At 36.5% G+C, this 12,937-nt stretch overlaps 1 protein-coding gene across 1 annotated transcript in view; it reads left to right on the top strand.

Annotated features, from left to right (window-relative positions):
- LOC150094470 (UBX domain-containing protein 7) overlaps positions 1 to 12,937 on the top strand; it is a 520,016-nt gene that overhangs the window by 406,395 nt on the left and 100,684 nt on the right. Inside the window, exon 9 of the mRNA XM_090411839.1 lies at positions 3,619 to 3,692. Within this exon, the coding sequence (XP_090267965.1) occupies positions 3,619 to 3,692 (74 nt within the window). The remainder of the gene's footprint in view (positions 1 to 3,618; positions 3,693 to 12,937) is intronic.

Here is a 12,937-nt window from a genome sequence, read left to right as displayed (position 1 = left end):
TTTCATCAACTCTATGAACGAAATTTGATTTGGGAGTGTTGGTGGATAGGGAGTTGAAGTTTAGGGGGCACATTGCAAAAGTGACTAAAACAGCTCACCAAATCACTTGGCTTCTGAAAAATACTTTAACATGCAGAGACAAACAAGTTGTTGTTCCTCTGTATCGAGCCTTGATAAGACCCCATCTGGACTTCTGTGCCCAGTTATGGGCACCAGGGTTTCTTCGTGATGGGGAGGAAGTGGAGAGGGTCCAGAGACGTGTGACCAAGATGATAGCAGGTCTGTGGAATGAACCTTATGAGAATAGGTTGAAGATTTGTTGGTTTGCAGAAATTGGACGATAGGTGAAGGAGGGGTGATATGATTGAGACATTCAAATTACTGAAGGATTTTTATAAGATTGATCCAGAAGATATTTTTGAAAATATGACTGGTGGTGGGAGGACTAGGGGCCATGCATGGAAGCTGGGCAAGAGCATGGTTTACAAGGGTATTAGAGCTAGGTTTTTTACTTGGAGAGTGGTGAATGAGTGGAATCAGCTTCCAGAGTCTGTTGTGGGTGCTACGACCATGAATGAGTTCAAGGCAAGGTATGATAGATACTGTGTGAATGTTGAATAGTTGTTCTTGACATGATGTTAGGGCCTCCCTCGATGAGTCTGTCGACTCCTTGGAGTTTCCCGGAACAATAATAATAATAATAATAAAAATTGAGAAAGAGGCCTGGACTTCATTTACGATGGTTGCGAATTAATTTTCTTGGAAACAAAAAAGCGTGCAATTGCAAAGATCTAATGGAAACAATGCTTGAAAATTTCCAGCGCCTAGGTTGCAACATGAGCATAAAGCTTCATTTCCTATACAGTCATCTTGATAGATTTCCCGAGAATTTAGGTGCTGTAAGCGATGAATAAGGTGAAAGATTTCATCAAGACTTAAAAACTATGGAAGATCGGTACCAAGGAAGATGGGATTCTCACATGATGGCTGACTACTGTTGGAGTATTCAAAGGGATTGCCAAAACAGACCACACAGCAGACATTGCTACAAACAAAAATTTATTCCCTGAAACTCATGTTTAAGTAAAATTGTTATTTTTTTATAAATATTCTTGTAATTTTTAATGAATATTGTTAAGTAGTTTTGTATCTAATTATCGGCCTCTCTCGCATTCAAAGCTCCAGTACGTGCCGTTGCAGGTTCTTACACATTTATTCGTTTACTAACAAGCGAGAGCGGTGAATGCTCCAATTCTGATCTGCGCACCGCTTTGAATAATAGGCTATATCTTCGGGAATTTTTCGAATTTCTTGATAAAAAGTTAGGAACAGATTTTTAAAAGTACATACTTTCAGAAAATAATATTAAAAAATCGATTTTTTTGATCCTCTAAATAGTACTGCCTCCTGAAAACTATCAAAAACTTACAAATTAGCAAAAAGAAAATGCCATAGAGGAAAAACCTAACGTGATAGAGAAAAATGGGTTTGATATTTGAAATCAGCGCACCCAAATTAGGAGAAAACAAGTCTCATATAAAAGTCAGCAAAAATTGTGTTGGACTGTGTAATTCAACCATGGGAATGTAGCATAATAGTCTCAGAGACTGTCCCATTTGGCACTGTTATAATGGCAAATTACTCTTGTGTGGGAGTGACTGTGTAAGCGTTGTTGCATGGTGGGAGATGAGCACTAGGTTGTGGTCAGAATTACCCAGGGAGCTCACTACATATTTGGAGGGGTCATTAATAAGGAAGAGCTGTAGGATATTTGGGGAGTGGTTCGGGTTATCTGGTATTCTGGTCGGCTTTTGAACAATTTGTGTAAGGTTATTAGTGATGGCAAATGTTTCAGCATCTCTACCTGCAGGATCTATATGACTGGAAGAGGATAGCCAATTGGTGTTATGGACATTAAAATCACCCAGGAGGATGATTTTGCTGTTAGGCCAGTGGGACTGGAGAAAATCGACTTTTAGGGAGAGGAAATGAAAGAGCTCAGAATGATTGGTGGTATTAAGAGGGCAATAGCTTTAGCCAAAGAAGGTTGAAGTTGGGCAATTCTAGGTTAGGTGCTCTCTGGCAGGGTATATCAGAGCGGATATATGCACAGATGCCACTCTTGGGTCGAAAGGAGTTAAATAGTATATAGTTAGGGAGGTTGAGATGGATAGTGCTGGGGGAAGGTGAGATTTGAGTTTCTGTTAAAAATAGTATATGGGGTTTGGCAGACTGCAGATGGTAGTGAATGCTATTAAGGTTGGAATTGAGGCCACAAATGTGGGTGAAGTGGATATGCAAGGTTGGTTCTGTGAGGCATGGATTTGACCACAAGGGTCTTGCACGTTTCCTATGCAGTGCCTGCATACTGGTCTCCTTAGTGGCTACTAGTGAAATCACTTGGTTTTTGCACTAGTTTGGTTTCTTTGTAGTCTGTCATCCAACTGTTGTCTCCATTTTGGTGTTTTTCTTCTAGTTGTCTTCGGAGTTGGCGTCTTTGTTCTCTCTGGCCAAAGATTAAATCTGGTCGAGTACGTATGCACGACTGGGGCAAATTGTCCTTTAGCTTGTTGTTTATTGCCATTATAAATTTGGATGTATTTCTGGTCAAACACAATCTACTCCAGCTGCCTTTCCACATTTCAGGCTTTTGATGGCTTTTTCTACTTCAAATATATATTCCTAATTGCATGCCTGCTGAGTGTTTTTTTTTACCACTGTGTTGTCACTGTACACTACCTATGTAATAGCTTCTAGAACACTTTTGACTGAATTAGTCCACCTAGATTTCAGTCTTCCTCTGTCTTTTTCCTGTCATCTTGGCATTAAACACACACATTTTGCTAACCTTTCCTCTCCTATTCTGTTTAAGTAACCATACCACAGTTTAGATAACTTGTATTTGTACATTCCCAAATGCTAAGAATTTCTAGATCCTTCCTAATGTCTTCATTTTAATTTCATTCTGTTACCGATGTCATCTTTTCACTTTCCTAATTTTTCTCAGAATCTTTATTATTTGTGGTCTTAGATACATAAATACCAACTCTTAGATACGTAACATAAAACTGGTTTGAACAATGTCTAGTTGTTCTACCTATTTTCATTGTCTTATTCTTGTTTGCTCAACCAGATCCGTACCATTACCAGCGTTGCTTATTCTGTTGTTCAAATTTTTATGATTGCTGATGATCAGTTAATAGCTGCTCACTCATCCAAGTGAGCAATCAGTGACAATTTGTGATACAAGTTGGATAATAAGATGCTATGGAGTGGTTGGATGTTGTATTATTCATTAACTTTTTTTATATGCTTCAGTGCGGTTTAGTAAGCAGCAAGCAAGCGAGTTTTAGTTGAAATGTGTGAGACACTGCTTTACAGACAGAACATGGAATTCTTGCTGGAGAATCAAACAGGGTTTGATTCTCCTGTGGTTAGTATTTCCACCAGAATTATTAACCACTGTATTATTGAGGAAGCTAAAGGAAAAAATGGTAAATAGTGTGATTAATGGAATCAGACTGGATATTTTATAACAGCAATCATATTATTAGTTCAGAATTTTTTGTAAGTTATTATGTTGTTCCTTAATTGATGAATTTATGCTTATTTACATAGCTACAGCATTTTTAAGTGAAAATCCATCTCCTGAAACTTCATTTCAAAGCATACCCAAGAAAAGACTTAAAGAGGTATGTTTCTATCTTTGTTTTGTTGTGTACATATGTGTATGTATATGCTAAAGAGGAATAGATGATAATGTGCTCTGTAACGCTGTAAGCATTTTGTTTTAAATCGGCTCACTGGGAAAGAAAAAAAACATGACATTAATTCAAATTTGCATTTTGCTTAAATAGATATCTGTGATCTGCATCTCTCAGTATTTTATTTATTTCAAAGAAGCAAGGCTTCATATTGAACTAATGTCAGAACAGTTACAAGCAAAATGATTTGACTGATCTGATTGTGTTGTAGTACTATAAATTAATACTTCTTGCACTAATTTACATTTAGACTCCCATATGCTTGTCCTCATCCTTATAGTTGTTTCATCATCATAATCAGATTCCTGCTATGTACCCTCAAGGGATGTACAGGATATGACAGTACTACATGAAAAATTTACATAATTACAAACTTCCTATCTACAACTTTCCTCCAAATCAGTCTGTTACTTGTCAAGACTCCAACATTATCAGATCTTATATTTCTATCATCTAAAGCACTTTTTTTATTGTATCAAACCACCTATATCTTGGTCTTTCTCTGGGTCATTTTCCTGCCAACCTGGCAGAGAACACTTGTTTTGCTAATCTTTCCTCACCCATTCTGTTTAAGTGACCATAACACCTGAGATTAGCTCTGCGAACACATTCCTGGATGCTGACAGTGGCAAGTTCTTTCCCGATATCCTCATTTTTAATATGATTGCCATTGATGCCATCTGTTCACACCTCTAATATTTCTCAGGACTCTCATATCTGCAGTCTCTAGTCTTTGGTCAAGTGTTTTACTTCTGACCCAGCTCTCAGATCCATAAGTTAAAATTGGTTTCAATACTGTCTTGTATACAGCTAATTTAGTGTATTCAGTGTTTTGACTAATTTCTCTCTTGTTCCATATAAAATTATTCAGATGACTCTACCATACCAGCTTTGTTGATTCTGTTGTCTATATCCATATTTAATTTATCATCTTCACTAAAAATCGTGACTAAGAAGCTGAAATGTTTTACTTGTTCTATAGGTTCTCCATTCACAATGCAGTTGATATTTTAAATACTTCTGCCTAATGTAATTGTCTTTTTCTTGTTATTGCTGACCTTCATTCCATATCTATTACAACAGTTATTCAATTTAATCAGGGAATCTTGCAGACTTCTAGCGGATTTATTTAGAAGTATAACATCGTCTGCATAAAGCAAAGAGCTTACATTAACATCTCCAATTTTGATATCAGGTTTCATACCACTTTGCTTCATAATGTGATCCATATAGATAATGAATAACAGAGGGGATAATGTACATCCTTGTCTGATACCAGATTTAACATTAAACCATCTTCCTGTACTTCCTTCAACTCCAACTGCTCACTTACAACTCGAATAAAGACTAAGTATTGCTTGATATAACGCCCCATTGATACTATATAACTGTACTGTATTGAATAGCTTTTCTCTTGGCACCTTGTCATATGCTTTTTCCAGATCTACAAAACTTAAATACAGATCTTTGTTATATTCCCATGATTTTTATCCCATGATATTTTATGAACTATCTGTCATAAAGTGAAAATCTGATCCTGACAACCTCTATTTGGCCTGAATTCAGCTTGTTCCTCACCACGCTTTTCTTCCACAATCCTTCTCAACCGTTTCTCAAGTATACTTACGTGAATCTTACCAGTAGCACTCTGTAGGGAAATATCTATGTAATTTTCACATTCAGTTTTATTTTCCTTTTTTATATAGGGACTATGAGAGCTCTACTCTAATCATGGGGAATTCGTCCCTCATTCCGGGCCTTCTGAACTATGCAGTGCAGCCACTGTAACACTTTTATACCTCTATACGTGAGCATTTCTGGTCAAATATCATCTACTCCTGCTGCCTTTCCAAATTTCAGGCTTTTGATGACTTTTTCTACATCAAGTATGGATATGTATTCCTGACTGCTTGCATGGTCAGTGTTTTTTACCACTATGCTGTCATCACTGCCTGTTTCATTTAGCAATTTTTTGAAGTAATTATTCCATACTTCAAGTATATCTTTTTCTCTCGTTTTCATTTTATCTTTGTCATCTCTAATTCCTTTTACATCACTCTTTCCTCCATTTCTAAGCTTCTTCAACAACCTCCAGAATATTTTGCCACCTTCTTGATATCTATTTTCTATGTTCTCGCCAAAGTCCTCCCCTGACTTTTGTTTAGTTAGTTTTACACAGTGTTTCGCTTTCTTACATATGTCTCTATATTCTCTAAGAGTACAAGCTGATTATTTGCCAGGAACTTTTGATATGCTTTCTTCTTTTCCTTCACTGACTCTTTAACTTCCTGTGTCCACCACAGAGTTCTGATTTTTCTATCCTTGCACACAACTTATTCACGTGCCTCTCTGGCTGAATCAATCGAGGTTTGCTTCAGGGCTTGCCAATTAATCTCCAAAGTTTGGTTCCTAGTCTCATACTCTTTCATTTTGTCTTGAATAATATTTGTGTATTTTAGTCTACAGCTCACAACTGAGAGCTGATCAACTTTTATTCTCTTTAAAACTTTTTTACATGTTCTTCTTTTCGATATGAAATTCAATTTTATCCTGCTCGAGACTAAATGGTGATCACTTCCAATTTCAAATCCTCTGTACACTCTGGTGTCCTGAACTAGTGAGAATACATCACTATCAACAATAACATAGTCAATGAGACTTTTCTTATTCCTTGCCTCTTCTCTCCATGTGAATTTGTGCACATTTTTATGTTGGAACATAGTGTTAGTAATAGGCAATCCATGTCCTGAACAGAAATCCAACAGGTATATGCCATACTTATTAGCTTTGCTCTTTTCTTCAAATTTTTCCGTAATATTTCTGTACATCTGACGATTATTTCTTACTCTGCTATTTAGATCTCCAACAAGGACTAACTTTTCCTTTTTATTGTGTCAGTTGCTTTCTCTAAAGCCTCAAAAAAATTCCTCCACTTTTGCCTTAGTAGAACCTTGTGTGTGACTATAGACACAAATAAGTGTCATTGTCCAGTTCCACATTCTCATATTTGCCCACATCACTCTACTTGAGACTGCCTGCCATTAAAGAAGATTAGCCTCGTATTTAGTGTTGAATACTATGGCTACACCTTCTTTTCCTTAATTGTCATTGCCTGAATATAACATTTTGTATTTATTGCTCAGAAAGATCTCACAAGTTTTTGTCTTTTTTGTTTCAGACCCATATTACGTCGATCTGGTACTTATCCAATTCCTCAGCTAGTTTCATTTCTTTGCCATTCAGGTTTCTTATGTTGATAGTACCAATCTTGAACTCTGGTAATGTTGAGTTGGAGTATTTGTTCGAGTAGCTGACTTTTGCTGTTTGCCCTGGTTCCCTGGCAAAAACAACGGGGACCTTGTTTAACCGGGTGACGCCCCAGCCGGCATAAAATTCTCTCATGTTGTACCATCATTTTGTATTTTGGTTTAAGCCAATAAGAATACAGTTTGGTTGGCTAAATCCCAAATTGCCAGCCCATCCTCGTTTGTTCAGTATCCGGGTAGATACCTAACACTGTGCACCGTGAGAAGGTGAGGATTGGACATTAGGTCAGAAGTCCTGGTCTGTTCTCCGCATTCATTTAAAGGGCTATGTGGAGGTCTCATCTCAATTATACAGCTTTGACCCTTAGGCACCCCCCCCCCCCCTTATAGTTGTTTAAAGTACAGTGATATCTCGCTAATCCGAACCTGTTTATTCCGAACCCTTCAGTAATACGAACTGTGGTTTGAAAGAAAAAAGTTTTATTTGTTACATATTATTATTTTGTGTACTATTATTCTTATTTAATAATTATTATTTTAACTATTATTATTTATTTTATTATTATTACAGTACTGTATTGTAGGCCTATTTTGATTTATTGTGTGTTCATGTTTGCTTTTTTTATACTGTCCAGTATGTACTGTATTGTCAGCATGAATCACCACTGTTGTTAATGAACTGATTAGTCACTCACCACAATTCACAATGTTTGTGTATCTTTACATCTCTTCAATAACGACGACTTAGCCTAAAATTTGGTTGTATATAATGCTCAGTTTTTCTTTGGTAATTGAAATGAAACGTTGTCTTGAGTTGTCGTTTATTGTTTTGTGTTTTCGTAAGTTTCGTAAGTGAAAGATTATTGATTATTTTATTTTTTAATTTTTTTTTTTTTTTTAGTTTTTCATTAACTTCATTTTTTATTTTACTCTTTTTAACACTAAAATTTATTTCATTAAAATGGCTACTGGGTTGAAGAAACGAAGTGACGTTTCTACCAAAAGAAAACACGTAACATTATCATTGTAGGATAAGTGTAAAATAATTCAGCGTGTAGAAAAAGGTGAAACAGATGTACAACTTGCTATTGAATACAATGTCAGCAAATCTACAATCAGTGACATAAAATAAGAAAAAGAGGATTTTAACTTATGTTTCAACCACAGAAGATGGACCAAGCCTTGCTTGGTCCTTAAGAGACAAACTCTAAAAACTAGTAATTTTTCTTTACTTGATTCTGTTGTTTACATGTGGTTTCTTCAAGAAAGAAGTCGTCATACTCCCATCTCCAGAGACATTTTAAAGAAGAAATCTAAACTTCCATTCACAAATTTACCCGGATGAAATTCAAAGTAAGTGATGGTTGGCTAGAAAAATTTAAAAAACGCCATGATATTCGGTATCTATCAATATCAGGAGAAAAACTGTCTAGTGACGTTTCTGCCGTCGAACCATTCCAAAAGTCTTTTTTAGAAAAAACTTCTTGAATTAAATTTAACCGATGATCAAATTTATAATGCGAACAAAAGTGATCTTTGTTCGAGGTCGTGACCAGAGAAAAACTCTAGTCCACAGAAATGAAGCCTCATTGCCCAGTCGAAAAATGTCCAAAGAGCATGCCACGATGATGCCTTGTGCAAACGCCTCAAGAAACCTTAACGTTACTTATGACTGGAAAATCATAAAACCCAAGACCATTTAAGAACTGCTGCCTTTCGGTTTTGTACCAAAGTCAACGTAAAGGATGGATGAATATCGAACTTTTTTCAAATTGGTTTCACAACAATTTCAAACCATCTATTAAAATTTATTTAAAATCCCAGAATTTAGAAACAGAAAGCACTTTTTTAATTGGATAACTGTCCTGGACATCCTCCGGAAGATGAATTGACTAGTAAGGATGGAAATTTTATGGCTATGTTTTTGCCTCCAAACTGTACTTCATTGTTGCAACCAATGGATCAGAACATAATACAATCCATTAAATTAAAATAACGTAAAGACTTATTTGAAATGTAATTTCCCAAAATTATGATGTTACCACATCAATAAAAAATATAAATTTGAAGGATGTAGCATTCTCAGTTGCTGCTGCTTGGGAAGCCATCGAACCTGAAGCAATTTGAGCATCATGGAAAAAACTGTGGCCTTCTAGAATTTACCAAGATAACTATGGTGATACACAAAAAGAGGAAATTCAAAACGAGCATAATTTGGTTAAAAATATAAATCCAGATGTTGAAATTTCACAAACAGATGTTACGGAATGAATTACGGTTGGAACCAAAAGTGAATGTTGGAACCAAAAGGGGTGCTTAAGGGTCAAAGCTGTATAACTGAGAGGAGACCTCCACATAGCCTTTAAAGGAATGCGGAGAACCGACCAGGGCTTCTGACCTAATGTCCAATCCTCACCTTCTCGTGGTGCACCCTGTTGGGTATCTACTTGGATACTGAACGGACGAGGATGGGCTGGCAATTTGGGATTTAGCCGACCAAATTGTATTCTTATTGGTTAAACCAAAATATAGAATGATGGTACAACATGACAAAATTTCATGCCGGCTGGGGCGTCGCCCGGTTAAACAAGGCCCCCGTTGTTTTCGCCAGGGAACCAGGGCGAACAGCGAAAAGTCAGCTACTGGAACAAATCTGAAAATAAACCCCAACTCAACATCACCAGAGTTAAAGATCGGTACTATCAACGTAAGAAGCCTGAATGGCAAAGAAATGGAGCTAGCTGAGGAATTAGATAAGTACCAGATCGACATAATAGGGGTGACTGAAACAAAAAAGACCAAAACTGGTGAGCTCTTTCTGAGCAATAAATACAAAATGTTATATTCAGGCAATGACAATCAAGGAAAAGAAGGAGTAGCCATAGTATTCAACACAAAATACGAGGCTAATCTTCTTGAATGGCAGGCAGTCTCAAGTAGAGTAATGTGGGCAAATATGAGAATGGGGAACTGGACAATGAGACTTATTTGTGCCTATGGTCCCACAGAAGGTTCTACTAAGGTAGAAGTGGAGGAATTTTTTGAGGCTTTAGAAAAAGCAACTGACACAATGAAAAATGAAAAGTTGGTCCTTGTTGGGGATCTAAATAGCAGAGTAGGAAATGATTGTCAGACATACCAAAATATTTTGGGAAAATTTGGAGAAAAGAGCAAAGCTAATAATAATGGCAAATATCTGTTGGATTTCTGCTCAGGACATGGACTGGTCATTACTAACACCATGTTCCAACATAAAAATGTGCACAAATTCACATGGAGAGAAGAGGCTAGGAATAAGAAAAGTCTCATTGACTATGTTATTGTTGATAGTGATGTTTTCTTCCTGGTGCAGGACACCAGAGTGTACAGAGGATTTGAAATTGGAAGTGATCACTATTTAGTCTTGAGCAGGATAAAATTGAATTTCATATTGAAAAGAATAACATGTAAGAAAGTTTTAAAGCGAATAAAAGTTGAGCAGCTCTCAGATGTGAACTGTAGACTAAAATACACAAAGATTATTGAAGAAAAAATGAAAGAGTTTGAGAACAGGAACCAAACCTTGGAGATTCAGTGGCAAACTCTGAAGAAAACATTGATTGATTCTGCCAGAGAGGCATGTGGTGAGGTTGTTTGTAAGGATAAAAAAATCAGAACTCCCTGGTGGACACAGGAAGTTAAAGAGGCAGTGAAGGAAAAGAAGAAAGCATACCAAAAGTTCCTGGCAAATAAGTCAGCTTTTGCTCTTAGAGAATATAGAGACAAATGCAAGAATGCTAAACACTGTGTAAAACTAGCTAAACAAAAGTCATGGGAGGACTTTGGCAAGAATATAGAAAATAAATATCAAGAAGGTGGCAAAATATTCTGGAGGTTGTTGAAGAAACTTAAGAATGGAGGAAAGAGTGCTGTAAAAGGAATTAGAGATGATAAAGGTGACATGAAAACGGGAGAAAAAGATATCCTTGAAGTATGGAGTAATTACTTTGAAAAACTGCTAAATGAAACAAGCAGTGATGACAGCACAGTGGTAAAAAACACTGACCAGGCATGCAGTCAGGAATACATATCCATACTTGAAGTAGAAAAAGCCATCAAAGGCTTGAAATGTGGAAAGGCAGCAGGAGTAGATGATATTCGACCAGAAATGCTGAAGTATGGTGGTATAAGAGTATTACAGTGGCTGCACTGCATAGTTCAGAAAGCCTGGACAGAGGGACGAATTCCCGATGATTGGAGTAGAGCTCTCATAGTACCCATATATAAAAAGGGAAATAAAACTGAATGTGAGAATTACAGAGGTATTTCTCTACTGAGTGTTCCTGGCAAGATCTATGCAAGTATACTTGAGAAACGGTTGAGAAGAATTGTGGAAGAAAAGCTTGGTGAAGAACAAGCTGGATTCAGGCCAAATAGAGGCTGTCAGGATCAGATCTTCACTTTACGACAAATAGTCGAGAAAGCATGGGAATATAACAAAGATCTGTATTTAAGTTTTGTCGATCTGGAAAAGGCATATGACAAGGTGCCAAGAGAGAAGCTATTCAATACGCTGCAGTTATATGGTGTGAATGGGGCATTATACCAAGCAATACTTAGTCTTTATTTGAGTTGTAAGTCAGCAGTCAGAATTGAAGGAAGTACAGGAAGATGGTTTAATGTTAAATCTGGTGTGAGACAAGGATGTACATTATCCCCTCTGTTATTCATTATCTATATGGATCACATTATGAAGGAAAGTGGTATTGAACATGATATCAAAATTGGAGATGTTAATGTCAGCTCTTTGCTTTATGCAGATGATGTTATACTTCTAAATAAATCTGCTACAAGTCTGCAAGATTCTCTGACTAAATTGAATAGCTGTTGTAATAGATATGGTATGAAGGTCAGCAATAAAAAGACAAAGACAATGAAAATAGGCAGAATCATTGAAAATGTCAACTGTGTTGTGAATGGAGAACCTGTGGAACAAGTAAAACATTTCAGCTATTTAGGCACGATTTTTACTGAAGATGGTAAATTAAATATAGAAATAGACAACAGAATCAGCAAAGCTGGTATGGTGGGAAGTCAATTGAATAAATTCATATGGAATAAGAGAGAAATTAGTCGGAACACTAAATTAGCTGTATACAAGACAGTGTTCAAACCAGTTTTAACTTATGGATCTGAGAGCTGGGTCAGAAGTAAAACACTTGACCAAAGACTAGAGACCACAGATATGAGAGTCCTGAGAAAGATTATAGGCGTGAACAGATGGCAACAATGGCAATATCATATTAAAAACGAGGATATTAGGAAAGAACTTGACATTGTCAGCATCCAGGAATGCGTTAGCAGAGCTAATCTCAGGTGGTATGGTCACTTAAATAGAATGGGCGAGGAAAGATTAGCAAAACAAGTGTTCTCTGCCAGGGTGGCAGCAAAACGACCCAGAGGAAGGCCAAGATATAGGTGGATTGATACGATACAAAGTGCTTTAGACGATAGAAATATAAGATCTGATAATGTTGGAGTCTTGACAAGTAACAGACTGATTTGGAGGAAAATTGTAGATAGGAAATTAATAATGATGTAATTTTTTTCATGTAGTACTATCATATCCTGTACACCCCTTGAGGGTACATGGCAGGAATTTGATGATGATGATGATGATGACCAAAAGTGAATTCGAAATCAGATGCTGAAATTATAAATATGACACTACAGAATGAATTAGAAGATAATGATGATAAAGGACTCAAAAAAAAAAAACAAGTAAAATCTGAAGATGCAGTTGACAGTTTTAATGTGTGTATAGAATGGGCTAAGCAGAATGATACGCCATTCCACAAAATTTTATTGCTAATGCAGTTCCGAGAAGAAGCATTCAAAAAAGTTTAAGCAAAAGAAAATCGGTAACTT

Source organism: Typopeltis vanoorti, chromosome 22 (assembly GCF_054136105.1).
Source record: "Typopeltis vanoorti isolate ZY-2024b chromosome 22, IOZ_Tvanoo_1.0, whole genome shotgun sequence".
Classification (NCBI taxonomy): Eukaryota; Metazoa; Arthropoda; class Arachnida; order Uropygi; family Thelyphonidae; genus Typopeltis; species Typopeltis vanoorti.
Note: the sequence above shows the minus strand (reverse complement) of the source record. Positions and strands in the feature narration are given on the sequence as shown.